Consider the following 17,475-nt stretch of genomic DNA (forward strand, 5'->3'; position numbering starts at 1 on the left):
ATGTTCTCCACTGGGTCCCCTTTACTCCCTCTGTGATTCTAAATCCTCACTATTATTATTATTATTGGCAGTGGCAGCTGTTCATCTTTCTCATCAGTGCCACTGCCTGCACACTTGCTGGGCAAAGAGCCAATGAGTAAGCAGGCAGTGGCATCTTCCGTTCCTCCTCCTCACCACCACTGTCGTCAAGAGGTGGGTGAGCAAGAAACCTGGGTGCAGTGGTGAGGAGGAGGCGGAGGAGGAGGAACGGTTCTAGCTGAGCTCGTGTTGGTGGCCAACCTGCTCAAGTTTGTCATGAACATCATGTAAAAGGCAAAACATCTATTTATTTGTTTTCTTCTTACAAACCCTCTTTGGTTTGTCCCAAGAACATTCTGAGGGAGCATACAAAGTACTTGAGAGAAAATGATTCTTGCTTCATGTCCTCTTGACCACCAAGCCAAGAAAACCCATGTGTGAGTTGAGGAAATACGTCTTGTTCTTAACGGCTATAAGTGAGCACCACCTTGAGCTATATTCTGCAAATTTGCTGACAAATACACTAAATAGGACATTACTAGCAAGTATTGCCATGTTACAAATCCATGTTGGCCAAACATATATTCCAGTTAGTGTCCCCACCCCCTTCAAAGCAAAGGAAGTGTCATGTTTTGATCAAAACAAAAAGGGAAATAATTGTCCTTTGTTTACTGTCACTTCATTTAACTGGGTATCATGAAAAATAAAACATCTGTAAGCTTTAATGCTAATTTTAATAATATCCCATTTAGATAATAAACTTCTGACTTTCCATGAGCATTAGGCCTAAACCTTTCCTCATGTGGGAGTCAGCAGGAATTTGTTACACATATGGGAGGACATCTGGATCTGGATTTAATTCCAAGAGCATTGATGGGGGTTGAGGTCTTGATGGGGGTGGAGAAGCAGCAGCCAGCATTACTTTAAGACTTTGTAAAACCCAAAGTGTGGGCAATTCATTTTGCTAATTGAAGCAGTTATCCAGTGGAGCATAGGTCCTCGTAGTAATATTAATATCACTGCTTTGATATTCAGCTGTGCAAAGCATAAAATCTTTAAGTGTTTGCAGACACGGCAAAGGAATAAAATAAGAATGTGGTGAAATAAAAACCAAAGGCATTGTTCCTGAGATCAGTTACAGTAAAATGATAGTGTTTACAGTGTTAAGTGAATCTGTGGAGCTTAGCACCAATGTCTGTTGAGCGCTGTGCTTCTAGGATAGCGATTGATTTTGGAGGTTAAAGTATTTGTTGTGGCATGGGCTTCATCAGATGTATGAAGCTGCCCATGAACATAGGAAGGCTTTGCCTATCTATTTTTTTACAGAAGGGATGGGAAACCTTTGGTGGTCCTAATATTGTTGGACTTCTCCTTCCATCATCCCTGACCATTGGCCATGTTGACTGGTGCTAATGGGAGCTGGCGTTCAACAAGATCTGGAGACCCATTCCTGATATACACAACAGCAACAGCTCTCCAAAGTTTCAGACCAGCCCTACCTGGTAATGCCAGGGATTGAATTTGAGACAATTTGCATGCAAAGCAGGTTCTCTACCAGAAAGCTGCAACTCTGTGTCTCTTCCTGTGAAATCCCAAATGCATACACTTATGACAGTAAATACGGTAGTAGCTTGCTTGTGGTGATTTTTATTTAGTTGGGAAAATTTGTCCTTTTTTTTTTTTTTTTAGGCTGCTGATGTGCCAAAAATGACTTGACTTAATGATGTGTGTGTTGTGGAGAAAGCCAAGTTTTATTTAGGGGACTCTATTTATTTATTTAAACATGATTTCATCCAGCTTTTCCTCAAGAGTTCAAAATCAATAAAAAAAAAGTGTCACCAGTAAAAATTTCAAAATAAAAAAATACAAGCACAGCAGAATAAAGCGTCTACCAGGTTGTCAGGGGCACCATAAAACAGAAGCAGTGCCAGTCTGTTTAAAATTCTAGCATCATATGTCCAGTGGGACTGGAGGGACGACGACACTGTTTTCTGAGATTAAAAAATGAGTGAACACATCAAATACGAGTCAATTAATTTAAATAATCAAGATTTAATCACAATAAGTCGTAAGGCCGATAGATGTGGCTAGGCAGATCCAACCATTGTTAGTGGGGTATCAATTTGCCTGATGCCATATGTGGGATGAATATTGTTGGAGATGTCTAGTCAAAGCCTGGTGAAATTGTTGCAAATGTGCAAAGGAACACCTGGTTCAGAAGTCCTATGGTCTGACTGCTCCTTCATTGTGAACCTCAACCTTGCTGTCTATTCATTTCTTTTTTTGTTTAGCAACCCCGTCCTCCCATTTACATTGCTTAAAAGTTCTTGTCACGGGAAAAAGGAATTAAATACACTTTATTAAACAGGAAATATAAGCAATTTGTGAAAATTACATCTGTGAAGGACACATAGCCGATGAGGTCAGTGTATTAAGAAAGAATAATGAAGCATTTTTATGCCCGAAGAATCAACTATGGCTCCTAATTGAACCCCATTGTACCCTACTTTGGAATCAGGGATGCAAAACTTTGTTTTGATGCTTTTGCTGGGAAAACCAACAGCCCTCTCTATACAGTGATGTTTTTAGCACTGCCAATTTTTTCATGTAAATATTGCTTTTATTTTGAGCAAATGCTTCACCTGTTAGTTTGGAAATCCCTACGTTTCTCTTAATTTTGGTATTTTTAAGGATTTGAAGAAGAAGAAAGGCATACAATTCAGTTAACAGCAGTTTTATTATTAAGAATATGCTTTTATTTCCTTGGGGGGGTGTAATATTGAAATGATGTATGTGCTAGGCACCATTTTTCTTGACATCATCCTGCTGCACAAGAAAGCCAGGCAGACTGAATGGTGACATGAGTGTGATTCATAATGGCATTGCAATCGTAGCTATAAGTAACTAGCACCCTGCTTCACATCTCAATTAACCCAAAGTAATTGGATTTTATCTGTTGTGTCTCAATGGGAGTAAATTGGTTTAAAACTAAGTATTTGAATTTAAGTGGGTTGTTGATCAGACTATAAATTATTTAACTGCTTCAGAGGTTAGATAACAATTGCCATCTTAAACTATTTGGTATAAGGGCCAAACATTATTTGGTGATTTCCGCTTCTTGCTCTTGGTAATCTCTCAGGCCAGCTACCACTGAGGGTGGCTGGTGCAGATGTAACATTTGTCCTATATAAGACCTGATTTGCAAATATAGATTACATTGAATACTGGGAACATAGGAAGCTGCCATACATTAATCAGACCTTTGGTCCATTTAGTTCTACACCTGGCATGGCTGACCTGCAGCCCTCTAGATGTTGTTGGGTTGCAAGTCTCATTATCCCCAACGACTGGCCATGCCAATGGGAGCTGCAGTCCAGCATCTGGTGGAGGGTACCAGGCTAGCTACTATTGGTGTTCAAGACTAGCAGTGTCTCTCCAGAGCTTCAGACGGTGGTGTTTCCTAGCTCTACCTGGACATTGATCCTGGGACCCTTTGCATGCAAAGCATATGACTCGCCAGTAAACTACAGCTCTTTCCCAGTTTCAGTACATTCCAATAACTGTTCCTAAACAGGGAAATATTGGTCCATATGCTAAGTAATTCCGGAGTCATAAAAATTGTACTGATTTCCCTATAAAATTTCATTTTGAGTGAATAGCAAGAGAACCAATTTTGTGTAGCTGTGCAGTTCTTTTAAGATGTCATCGCAGATGTACTGTGTGTAGTTATTTTGACAAATGTACTTTGCTTTTAATTATTTAGAGCAACATGTGATGTTGTGCTGTGAAATGCAATATATTTTGTAGTAATAAATATTCAGCGTGTTGCCTTTGCAAAAGCTCTGTGGTTCCTTTCCATAATATATTGCGCTGATAATTCTGACACAAGACTTTGGCTTTGTAAACTTGATTTGTTGCTTAGGAGATACCCTGGCAGCGTCTGTGACTAGGATTACAGCACAATGTTTGGTGGGAGCTGATTTGCCAGGTTCGTACAATGATGGCAATAGAAATGTTCCATTTTATAATTACTGTTGAAAGTGGATACTTTCAAAGTTCCTCTTAGCTATTTAAGAAGGAAACGTGCACAGATGCTAACACACGCCAGAAAAAACACACCCTGTGTTACAACAATCAGAAAGTGTACAGAATTTCCAGTTCAAGGATAAAAGAAGGTGACTGCTGGCTCATCTGTTAGACAAATGGCTCACAGAGGAGCAGAGGCTGACAGGCACTCCCTGTTCTACCAACCCAAGCATGCAGTCATCTGCTACCTGAACCCAGAAGTTTGGAGATTTTATTTTGATTACTTGGGAGGGGACTGAGGTGGTTCTGAGAGGAGTGGAAAGCTAGTTCCAGTGATGGACTCTGGAGCACGCGTCAAGATATCAGCAGTGGAGGAAGGCACAGCGAGAATACAGGAGCCAGTGTGGTGTAGTGGTTAAGAGCGATAGACTCGTAATCTGGTGAACCGGGTTCGATTCCCTGCTCCTCCACATGCAGCTGCTGGGTGACCTTGGGCTAGTCACACTTCTTTGAAGTCTCTCAGCCCCACTCACCTCACAGAGTGTTTGTTGTGGGGGAGGAAGGGAAAGGAAAATGTTAGCCGCTTTGAGACTCCTTTGGGTAGTGATAAAGCGGGATATCAAATCCAAACTCCTTCTCCTCCTCCTCCTCCTCTTCTTCTTCTTCTCTTGCTTAGGGCTAGTTGCCACTGGCACTGATGCCCTTACCCTGGGTGGCCATTTAAATTTCCCACAATGCCCCAAACATAGTGGAACTTCAGGGCATTGTGGAAAAGCAAACCTCTCTGATGACCACCATTTCAATTTCCCACTATTTCCCGGAGAGTTGTGTGGTAGATAAAAAATGAATGGCTGCTGTTCAGTAGAGGCTGGTCCCTTTGGGAAAATAGGGCACTGCCCCCAACTCCTACCCCCTCTAGTCCAGCCCTCATCTGCTCTTCTTCTTACTTGCAACCTGTCCAGGGGATCTATCTGGTGCTGTAATATCAGAAGTGGTCCTGGGATACAAGTGGTAATATTATTAGGATCACATTTATGTTTAGTGATCAGGTCAGTTATTTAAATGATACTGGAAATTATTAGCATTAATGATGAGAGAGAGAGAGAGAAAAGCATATACATTTAGAGCAAGAATAGCAATCCCTTTCAAATATAGCACAAACACTTATATTTCCTTTGACCTTCATATGAACTGCTTAAAAAATGAGATTGAGTTAGATATTTGGAGCACACTAATTAAATAGGTAGCATTGACATTTTAGTCATTTCTAGATATCCTACAGGGGAAAACGAAAGTATAACAGGCATTCTGAGCCTGCATGTTCTGTGTGTGTTTGTGTGTATATGTGTGTGTGTATTACATTGGCTCCCAGTATATTTCTAAGCACAATTCAAAGTGCTGACCTTTAAATCCCTCAATAGCTTTGACCCAGTGTCTCCACTCCCATCATTCAGCCCGGACACTGAGGTTCAGCTCCAAGGGCCTTCTGGCGGATTATTATTATTTTATTAGTGTGTGTGTGTGTTGTAGTTTATTTCAAGTCAGTTTGCTGGCATGCCTTATTGTACTTAATTTAGTTTTTGCATGAGTCTAGCAATATGTTTTTAAGCATAAATGTATTTGGTTCAGTCAGAATAGTGCCCTATTAGTAAGGTTTACTTGCAATTGCAAACTTAGGCTGAAGTGCTGAGCACTCCTGCTAAGGATTAAACTCACTGGTGCTTGCTGTGGACTAAACATGCTTTGGGCTATCAGATATTGATGCCACCCCTGTCCTCAGGGCTTCAGTCCAGTCAAAACTAAGCAATGAACCCAACAATTTCATACACATAATTTGTAAAATATACCTATTTAGACACAAAGCCATATAATAACAAAATAAGGAAACAAGAATCCTGCCTAAAACCTGTTCGACACACACAGCCCTCTCTAAGTCTATTCCTTGTCATGTTGCTTTTTCACTAAGGCTAGAGCAGTCTTCCCCAACCCTGGCTCTATCCAGATAAATTGGACTACAACTTCCATCAGCCCCAGTAAGCATAGCCAATGGTTATAGAAATTGTAGTCCAAGACAGTCAAAAGGCATTGCACATGCTACCTCTGATGCAGGGAATCCAATTTTTGCTTGCAGTGTATTACAAAAGGGTTATTCTCTCATCGACTCCATGATGTGTGCCCCTCTCTCTTCCTTTTGCCATGTTAATTCTAAGAGCCTCCAGTGGATATTTCACCAGACGCAAATTTGATTGTAAAACTTCCACTTAGATCACTGGGTCACTTGTGACATTACGGACCATGAGGAAGGCTGGAATTGAAGCATAACATCCCTTCCCAGGCACATACCTCACCAAATGAAAATGAGTAGGAATATCTTTTATATTCCCCCAAGTGCCCTTAGATGCTGCTCTTTTGGCAGTTGCCTGCAGGGCAGATAAGACTTTGTGAGCCCTCACTGCTGGCAGGCATTAGCTGTCAGTGTGGTTCCAAATGAAAGGCTGGATGCGCCCAGTAAAAAGATGGGCTCCATGTGCAGCCAATCCCACCTATTCGGTTAGCTCTCATATTGCTAGAAACAATGCAAAGTCTACCTGTCACCTTAGATTTAGAGGCTTGCCATAACATAAGGATTTTTGTTTGTCTGTGAGGTATATTCACTCATCATGATCATGAAGTATCAACAGAGCTTTGGAGGAAGCGGATGGGTAGCGCTTGATTATTAGTGGCAGGCCGAATTTAATGTTGACAAGGTAATGCACGCCAGAGGGAATAATTTCAACTTGTCCATCATAGTTGGCTTCTGAATTAACTGTAACCACTCAGGGAAGCAGCTTGGACATCATTTTGGACAGCTCAGTGCAAACACCTATTGGAAGTTCAGCTGTAGGGGTGTGTGTCTTTGTTTTTTAAGGATGGAAATGTTAAGAACTAAAAGGAACTTGTTGGCATCCGTCTGTCTCGAGGATGAAGTCAAATGGCTGCGTTATCAGCACTGAAGTGCTGGGGCAGAAGCCTGGACACTGTGTATGGAAGTCCTGGGCTGCCCAGATGACAACCCTTGCCTGCAGAGCTGGTAGACTCTCACCCTTTTTCGAACCTCCCTCCCTTGTGGAGTGTTCCCTCAGCCTCCTCTCCTCACCCCTCTCCTTGGGAGCCCTCTGGGCAGCTGCTGTTGCCACCCATGGTCTTTGCCGCTACTGCTTGCTTGCTTACTCCAAGGCCTCCTCAGCTCCTGGTAACCAGAACCCGCTGACCAGCCCCAGAGGTACCATTCACTTGTGAAGGTCTGTAATATGAATCTTGCATGTAGGCTTCTTTGGAGCTTAACTTGTCAAGTCTAACTTTTCCAGGGATCAGATTGGAAGGTAGTAGAATTCATTGAAGATGGAGAGGATGGCACATAGGTTCTTTCTGTACAAGGGAATTAAGACCCTCTAATATCCTTGAATTTGAGCATTAGGAGTCATGTAGGCCCAGGCTATATCTGCCCAGTGATTTGCTTTGGTAGGCAGATCAAGGCATGCTCTCTGGGGACAAAGGGATGAATGCCATTCTGAAGGGCATCAAGAGTGCCATTCTAACATCAGAATTGTTAGTGACTCCTAAATTGATAGGGACTGTTTAGCTGGAGGGAAAGTGGGTGGCGTTTAACTCTTAAGTTTATTTGACTGTACTTGTCTCTCCATTGGGTATGTTACTTATCCTTGTGTTTAAACTTATTTCCGAAGAAGTACTTTTTAATCTTCATGGCAAACCTTTGTGGTTTCTGTTATTATACCACCACACGTCTAAAGTGTGAAGTTCTATGCTACGCTGAGATGTTCTTGAGAAGCTGCAATGGGAATTTTAGGCAGAAAGATGAAAGGCAGCCTTGTAGAAAAACACTTTCACCCAGTGTCAGCAATAGTTTAAGGAGAAGGGTGAGCAAGCAGAGGAATACATTGACTTGGCTGGAATCTCTCTCCCACCCCACCCCCGCCCGTGGCACAAGACCCAGGGAAATTGTGGTGCTTAACTTAAGGAGGTTCACAGAACAATTTCCCCTCCCCTCCCCTCCCCTCCCTGCCCCCTGTGGCCCATCCCACATTGTCCAGGAGGGTCCACTCCAAAGGGTCAGAGAAAGGGGTGGAAAACTTTCCATCCATGAACTACCCCAAATTAACTCATCTTTGAATCCAAGTCATTGTTTTTAATCTTGATGTGCATTTCTGACTTTTTGGGGGGAGTGGGTGATGGATATTATTGAAACTTTGCCATTTGAGCTTAATTTGTTGTGCTGTTTGATTCTTTGCCATTTGAGCTTAATTTGTGGTGTTGTTCAAATTTTCTATTTGCATTTTAAACTTTTATGAACCACCCTGGGAGGTCTTTTGGGCAGAAAGGTGGCATATAAACAAAACTAAGAAAGATTATCTGAGATTGGTGATCACATAACAATGCATCACAAGTGAGCTTTCAGGTTGATACAAGAGGTGTTCAGTCATCCATCCTACTGGGTTTGTATGCAAAGAGGTATTTTCTTGCTACCAATCTGGCCCTGTCAATCTGCATTTTCATCTCATTGGGTCAATATAGCTGGATGCTGGCAGTAAACCCTTCAGGTGCGGTTCCCTGCCAAATATGTTAAAGCAGAATGAACCTGTTCAACTACAAAAGGTAATGCTAGTTTCCTATGATTCAGGATTACATGGGGTTGTATCCCTTCACCACCTCCCACACTGTTCTGAAGGGTGCCCCCAGGGAGTTGTAGAGGAATGAGGAATCACCAAAAGTCATTCGCTTGATAAGAATATAAGAGCAGAGATCTATCCAGTACAGCATCCTGTCTCCCACAGCGGCCAACCAGATGCCTATGGAAACCCACAAACAGGACATGAGCACAAAAGTCCTCTCCCACTGTTGTTCCCTAGCTGAGGCCTGGTTGTCCAATGCTACCTTCTGGAAACTCCGCTAGAAGTGGAGCCAAATCACCATAATATGGAGCCTCCCACTTCAAACTCACAGAGTTGATCAACCATGGTTGTTGGTATAGAAATCTACAGAGATATCAAGGGGAATCAACAGGGTTCCAGTCTCCCTGTCCTTCTCCCTTTCCTGATGAAGATCATCTGTCAGAGCAACCAAGGCGGATTCAGTCACAAAACCAGGCCTGAACCCAGACTGGAATTGGTCCAGATAATCAATTTCTTCCCAGGCAATGGGACTCAGCTAGACTGTCATTTTTCTTAAAACATTTGTAAGTGGGTAGTAGCAGTCACATATTCTGAACCCAGGATGGGCTCCATAAGAAGTAGTCTCAGCATCATCTTGTACGGGTGGGAGGTATCACCCCTTTCACACAAAGATGTTTTTACCACAACCTGGACCTACCCAGTTATGGGTCTGTGCATTGTGTGAAGAAGTAAATATAGTGAAATATATTTTTAGCCCACCCTTCATCACAGAAGTAGTTCCAGAGCAGGGTACTATGAACTATAAACACAAACAACAGTGTACTAAAACTAAAAAGGCAAGAGAAAATAAAACATTAAGTAATAACTAAGAGAAACATAGCAGCAACAAAAGTCAGACACTAATAACCAGCAAAAGCTTGAGTGAAAACGTGTGTCTTCAGCTGACACTGAAAACCCATAAGAGCTGGCCCTCCATCTCAGAGGAGACAGCGTTCCATAGATGAAGTGCATTGACTAAGAGGCCATTTTGGAATATTTAAAAATGACTTTCATATAGATAGTATGCTAATAGCATTGCTCCAAGAATACAAGGACTATTATATTTAATCATCAACCCTATTTTGAACATGGGTTTATTAGATTACATATTTTATTAGATGTACTTAAGGAGCAATATCTCAGGATTACAAGAGCAGACATCAGAGTCAGGTCCCTCATAGTTCTCAGCCATTGCACCATTCCAGCTCATCAAAACTGATATAACTGAAAGATGCAGTATAATGCACTGGACTTAGGTTGGGCTCATCATTATAAAAGCTGAGTTCAGATCTTGGCATTGCTGTACTGTCTTGCCTCATTAGTATGTGTGACATGTGAGAGAAAACCATAAGCACTCTTGGATCTTTTGTAATTATTAATGAGATAAAACAACAACAAAAAGCTATTTTATTTCATTATTAAATGTATATTTGCATTCTAGCTTCCTACATTAAAGTGTACTCTAGCGTAATTACAGGTTTTGTTTAAGAAAAAAACAAAAGCTAGCTATGAAAGACTCTGAGTAGGTCTTCGGTCTCATGCACATATTTGGATATAATTTCACAATGCATTCCTATGCATGTCTTTTCATATGTAAGTTCTGTTGAGTCCAATGGGACTTGCTCCCAGTTTATAGCAATCTTTCCCAAGATAGTGCTTTAGAATGGACTTCCACCAATCCCTGGCCATGCTGGCTTATCCTGATAGGAGTTATAGTCCAAAACATCTGGAGAGAACACAAGGTTGTGGGTGTATAGAATTGCAGCTATAAAGGAGCCGACTGTTTTCTGCTAGACTCTCAGCCAAGTCCTGACCACAGCAGTCATGCAGGAAGGTAGCAGAGGTGGTCTCTAATTCATGTTGGATTCAAGCAAGTAGGTTTATAAGTCAAAACTAGAAGAATGCTAAATTGTGTATATCAATGAACTGAGAAGGGAGGAACAGAACATAGGACTCTTATGTTATAATCATGTGGTCTGACCTGTTCGTAAAGCAGGGTACCAAATTAAAAATGGCTATGTGAAGACATGAGAACAGACTGCTGAAAAGCATCTAAGCCTAACAACCTGAGCGTTATATTCCCACTGTGGCATGACTGCAGCAGCACTCTCTTGCTGTTGTTCTCCAGCAACTGGTATTCAGAGTCATGCTACCTCTCATCCTGGAGATAATAAATAGCCATCAAGACTAGTAGTCATTGATAACTTTTACCTGCATGGAAGTATTTAATACCCCTTCAAAGTGGCTGAAGTTGATGGCTTTCATTATATTTTTCATTATCAAATTCCACAGTTTTAAGTATGGCTGTGTGTGAAGCCTTGGGTGTGTGAAGAAGTACTTCTTTTCCTGAATCTTCTGACATTCAACTTCTTTTGATGGTTCTGAGTTGGGAGATGAGTTAGGGATGCAGGTGGCACTGTGGTCTTAAACCACTGAGCCTCTTGGGCTTGTAGATCGGAAGGTCGGCGGTTCGAATCCCCGCGACGGGGTGAGCTCCTGTTGCTCTGTCCCAGCTCCTGCCAACCTAGCAGTTCAAAAGCATGCCAGTGCAAGAAGGTAAATGGTGTTTCCGTGCGCTCTGGTTTCCATCACAGTGTTCCATTGTGCCAGAAGCACATGCTGGCCACATGACCCAGAAAGCTGTCTGTAGACAAACGCCGGCTCCCTCGGCCTGAAAGCAAGATGAGTGCTGCACCCCATAGTCACTTTGACTGGACTTAATCATCCAGGGGTCCTTTACCTTTTTTTATATAGGAGAAAAACTCTTTCCTGTCTACTTTAGCTACACCTTGCATAATATTGTAAGCCTCTATCATGTCCCCACCTCACTCCCCATTTTGTTTGAAGCTAAGAAGCCTCAAATTTTGTGAACCTTCCTCATAGGAGAGTTGCACCATCTCCTTAATTCTTTCTGCACAAATGTGATCTCTATAATCTCCTGCTCTGCATACAGCAAGATGTAGATTGAGCGTCCCTTGCTTTTGATAAAAATGAGTGGATCTTGTTGCTTCATACAGCAAGTTGGGCATAACTACATATTCTGGACTGCTAATGTTTCTGCAAATCTTTGAAAAGAGTTTGCCTTTAAAAAAATAATAAAGCCAAATGAATGAATAAAACCTTTCATTGGCTCTGTTTACCAAAATGGATGGATCAGGATTTAGCTTTAACATAGTGGGCCTATGTGTTAGTGGGAGTGGTGATATGATTAGTTTTTGAAAAGGTGTGAAAGGGAAGGGAGAGGCAATAATCTTCCATTGCATAAAGGCTACCTCTGTTTCATTCATTTACTTTGGTACTCGTTTCTCTTTCCGTTGAAACCGGTGGGCACTGGGCCATTGGCACCAGCGAAAGCAACGTGCACGACTTTTTCTCTTCACGCTGCAAAATTCCCAAAATTGTTTCTGTGCATATGGTTATATAACATGCTATTTTTATTTTCAAATTAGTTCTTGACATTTTTGAAATGATTTTTTTCGAGTGGAACCTCGGGCTTTTTTGGCTCATCTGAGCCTCTCAAAGAATATTCACTTGTGATTCCAAAGGTATCCTTTCCGAGGCTCCAGCGCTGCACACACTTATTGGGGAGGGCTAAAAGCAGCACTGGACTCTGTGGAGCTAAATCCCAAGCCAAGATGCATAGAATCACATTGTTAGAGTCACCTCTAAGAAAGCAAACTGAATAGACTAAAAGGTAACTTATAAAGAGTGCTGCGTTTGCAGGCAGTGGAGCACAATTTTTCTTCTTCTGTTTTGTAGATGTTTGATGGGCAGCACCTCAAATCTGCTGATGCAGGCTTGAAGCACTGGAAACTGTAAACTTATTTTATGAAAACCGAACTGGAAAACCAAATGTCAGATTCAGTTTAAATAATCATTTCCCCAAAAGGAACTTTGCAGCTCAACCTTTCGACCCCCTGATTTGATTTCAGTAGACTATCCCTCTATGGGCCTTGCCAAATTAACCCACCACCATCTGTTAGTGCATTTTGTATTATGCAGATGTGTTGAGACCCTTCTAATAACAAAGCTGTTTGGACTGATGTGTACTTAATATGTGCATGTTTCCTAAATTGCTCAATATGATTTAATAGGCTCACTGAAGAGCCAAGCAATTCTAACTTAATTTTGTACCAGCGTTTATGGAAGCAATTTGCTGAAATTAATTCCTGTGTTTCTTCTCCATCTGCAAATAATGGAGAGACCTGTAGGAAAATTACACAGATAATTCCATACTGTTGGATGTTAACTATTCCAATTTTTTCCCCTCGTCTCAAATATATTTCAGAAGAAAATTCAAATAGAGTCTTGTGCCTATTGTATATAGTGGCCTACCACCATACTCAGAAACCCCAGGTTTTCTGTTCAACAGAATGTTATTGGTTATGTGTGTGTGTGTGTGTGTGTGTGTGTGTGTGTGTGTGTATCCCAGAGTATTTTTGTTGTCAGGAGGCATATAAGTCCTGTTCATTAATAATACTGCCTTAACAAAGGTTCCGTCAACATGTCTATGTAGGGTGTAAAACAGATTGGGTAAAAAACTTGTCTCTTGAATGACTGCATTAGTAATTTCATGTTCAGGCTATTGTTCCTTGTTAAAGCTGCAGCCTAAGAACTTACAGCTGCAGCAGTCTTAGGAAAGGGCTTTTAAAGTCAATCTAGTCCAGCATCCTGGTCTCACAGTGACAAACCCACAAGCAGGACCCAAGCACAAGAGCACTCTCCACTCTTGTGGTTTCTAGCAACTGGTGTTCCAAATAAATTTTTTATGTTATTTATCTATTTAAAAAATTAGACACTGCTTGATCATAAAATAAACACCTGAAAGCTGAAATACTAAAACAGATGATTGCCTCCAGCTGTGGAGGCATAGCCATCATGGCCAGTAGCCACAGGTAGCCATATCTGCCATGAACCTGTGTCCCAGATCTGGACTGGCAAGCCATGGGAAATGTCTCACCAGCTTTATTTCCCAGTGCTGTGCGTGTGCTCTGTACTTGCATTTGTCATGTGTGGATTTGTGTGTGGTTGCTTGTGTAGTCTGTATTTGTGGTGAGTGTATGCATGCAGTACTTCAGCCATGTCCACCACTGACATGTGTCCCTCTGAGGGGTGGCTGACTATTAATGTGGTCAGTGGCTGGAGAAGTCTTAAATCTTCCCTGTGGCAGCACATCAGGCTTAAGATCAGGAGCACCCATAGATATGCCAAAACACCATTCATGACATTACACTAGCATTAGAAGGATGCTTTGCTGGTAATGTTCTTCTAGACTTGGGAATAGAGACCTCAAGAACTGATAGGTTATTTCAAAATAAATGGTTAGTATGAACAGTGGATATTTAAGGATTGCCTTTCTACAGCTGGTGTACATTTCACTTTTATGTGAAGCTTGAAGTCCTTTATTCCATCTAGTGACGGTGTGTAAGTTGACATTGCAAGTGAAGTATGAGGGGGATTTGTCACTCTAATTGTGAAAGTTACACTGATTAGCCCAGTATCAGCACACTGTGATTTGACAACTTCCTCACAAGGTACAAGATAGGAAGCTGCAAAGCTTTAAATATGTAAGTTGCAAACCTTTAAATACATAAGCTAGACACAGTTTTTTATTTATTTATAAGATCATTCTGCCTTTGCTACAACATGCTAGGGCGGGCTACGACAATAAAATACAGTTATAAAAACAGGTAAAATCATTACAAACACATGAAACAGTTCCAAATGGAACAGAACCACATTAGAGGAGGGCCTTCATCCAAGAAGGATGTGGCCTGAAGGTGAGAGTTTCTTCTTAAAAGGAAATTAAACCAGGATGTGTAAGAGATAAACGTGGCTCAGCTGAATGTGGAAAATCAGACCACATCACTGCTAATTAGGTCAGATGCTTATCAACTCTTTGTTGGTTATAGTTCAGCACATGGAAGAGAGAGAGAGAGAGAGAGAGAGTATTGCTTAAAAGATCTCTGTAAAGTCTTGAATGAAATACAAAATAAAAATGTGAATCTGTGAGCGCTTCATTTAACAGTGAAGGGTGAGTTCTAGGACTCTGTTTACAGGGTCAGGATGGAGGGGCTACTGTTGCCCCTCCCCCCAACTGCATTCTCAGGCTACATCCACACCATGTGTTTAAAGCAGTATGGTTGTGGTTTCCTCCAAAAAGAATTATGGGAGTTGTAGTTTGCTAAGTGTCCCAATAATTGCTAGGTGATTCCTGTTCATCTCACAGAGCTTCCCTTGATTGATTGTTGACGACTCTGAGAAGTATAGTAATGTACGAATGTGGCCTTAGATTTCCTGTGCTTTTAACATTGTGGCTAAAAGAAGCAAGCGTAGCCCCCATGTTTTTGTGTGTGTCAGCAGCATCCACATTGTTTCAGAACAATGCTCTCCCCATGCAGGCCTGCCTGGTACCTTTGTTACATAGGCACCAAGCAAAAACATTATTCTTCCCCCTGATCTTTGGCTAATTAAACAATCTATGGACTTTTAAACTGTGTATTGGGGGTATTGTTTTTGTTTGTTGGTATGGTATGTATTTTTGTGTTTTTATATTGTAAACAGCACTGTGATCCTCGGATGAAGGACGGTATAGAAATAATGATGATAATAATAATAAGGAAAAAATGGGACTGCTGTTATCCTTGACCTGAGACCTCAGCAGACATAATTGACAGTGGACTTGAGGGTGCTGATTGCCGGAAGATGCTGGGTAGTAATGTGAGGACTGTCTGCTTGGGTTGTAAAACAACATTTAAAACAACAATAACAACCCGGTTCTATAAAAATAGGTCATCCTGTCTACCAAATGGTCCTTCCATGCTGCCCCTTATTCTGATCCATAAGATATATATAATAATTATTCTTACAACCTTTCTTGCCTATGGATACAGTCTGGAGATATCAGAGCGTGCACATTTCACTGCAATAATTGGCTCATAAACACTTTATTTCATTCTTAGTGAATATTAAGAAAATGCATTGTGGATTGTTTTTCCTATGTTTGAATTGCTTCTTTTATGTTTGAAAGAAAAGCTTAACTAGATGGCACCTAGGGTAGTTTGCAAATCGTCCCTAATACAAACTATGCTTGTCATTATAGGTGTGGCTACAAAAGTACGGCTATCTTCCACCAACTGACCCCAGAATGTCAGTGTTGCGCACTGCAGAGACAATGAAATCTGCTATAGCTGCTATGCAGCAGTTCTATGGCATTAACATGACAGGAAAAGTGGACAGGAACACAATCGAGTAAGTAATTGTTACTGGACTGCTCTTGCTTCTTTAAACTTGAAGTGCAACAAATTTTTGTTTTTTGACCAGCTAAGATATCTCTGCAAATCTAAATGGTCACTCTGAATATAAGGTCCCCCCCTTATAACATACGTTTGGTGAAAAAATGTAGGAACTCTATAGGATATAATTGAAGTTTCAATAAGAGTCCATTTCACAAAAAGAGAGAAAAGGAAGATGAAAAACAGACATGGGAAATCAATATTTATATAAACATTCAACAAAAATACTTTCACTTCACAATTTTTATGGTGGTGACAAAGCATTTGATAGGTTAGTGTGGGAAACATAAGGAGGAAGAAATTGGCTTTCATATGTGGCATAACTTTCAAAAGTAGATAGAAAATAGGCTTCTCTGTCACACATGCTGTCACCCCATGCTTTGACACTGGAAAGTTTCTTAGAACCATAGTTTGGGAAAAAGCCATCACTGAAAGCATATTTACAGTATAGGAGTGAAGCAAAAAAGCATATGTTTAGGGAAACATTGTGAGGAAATGTATGTGGTCATGTGTCATCATTTATCTGGTAGTTATGTAAACTGGAAACCTTGCACAGGCCAAAATGTCATAGGAAGGACAAAGTGAATGAATACCATTTGCTGGGAATCACAAGTGGAGAGAGTGCTACTGAACTTCCCAAATGCATGTAGTTCACCACTGTGAAAACAGGATGCAAGACTATATGGGCCTTTGCCCGTATCTAGCAAGGTTCTTTTTTATGTTATATTCTTAAATGAAAGGCAAGCTGCTACAATTGTCTCTCCCATTCTGTCCTCCATCCCTGTCCCCCCAGATTACTTATTTTCACTTGTTTCTTCCCCAGTCGTTTGTTGCCTTCCAAATTTTCAGGATTTAGTTTATATGTTCTTTGCACAGACCTCTGTACATCAATGGCACTTTATTTTAAAAATGCTAATAATTGGGTAGATTTTTCATTTGCTATTGCAGCGGAGTTATTGCAAGACACAGGATTTTAGGCTAAGACTGCAGTCCTGTATACCCAGAAGCAATTTTGTTTGAATCCAGTGGGACTTTCCCAAAAATATGTAAGGTTAGAGTCTGCAGCCAATTGGTGTCAATGGCAAAACTCACTTTGTTTTTTTGTGTGCAGCATCTTTATTTTTATTTATTACACATCACCTTGTTTCTACTGACATCAGATTAAGAGTTGAATCTGATCAAGCCATGATGTGAGGGGAACAACTTCTGCCTACATAATGGATCTTCCCTTCTCTCTCCTCCCCCCTAAACACTACCAGACATCCCCAAAACTGCTCCAAAGAGTTGGTGGAACCCCAGATGTGAGGGCTGCACAGGGGGAGATGAGGGAGCAGAAATCTGTTGAGTGAGCAGAAGTCGTTCCACTTGCACAATGACTTTGTTAGCTATAATGCTAAGTACTTTCACCTGGCTATTAAATTGTAAGG

The 17,475-nt window shown here is 41.1% G+C and overlaps 1 protein-coding gene across 3 annotated transcripts in view; it reads left to right on the forward strand.

The window, feature by feature from the left end:
* The window catches only part of MMP16 (matrix metallopeptidase 16), a 188,700-nt gene that overhangs the window by 66,304 nt on the left and 104,921 nt on the right, over nt 1-17,475 (forward strand). For all 3 annotated transcript variants that reach the window (XM_081013433.1, XM_081013434.1, XM_081013435.1), the window contains one exon: nt 15,856-16,004. In XM_081013433.1, the coding sequence (XP_080869559.1) occupies nt 15,856-16,004 (149 nt within the window). The remainder of the gene's footprint in view (nt 1-15,855; nt 16,005-17,475) is intronic.

This window comes from Podarcis pityusensis, assembly GCF_964106645.2.
Source record: "Podarcis pityusensis genome assembly, chromosome: 7".
In the NCBI taxonomy this organism is placed as follows: domain Eukaryota; kingdom Metazoa; phylum Chordata; class Lepidosauria; order Squamata; family Lacertidae; genus Podarcis; species Podarcis pityusensis.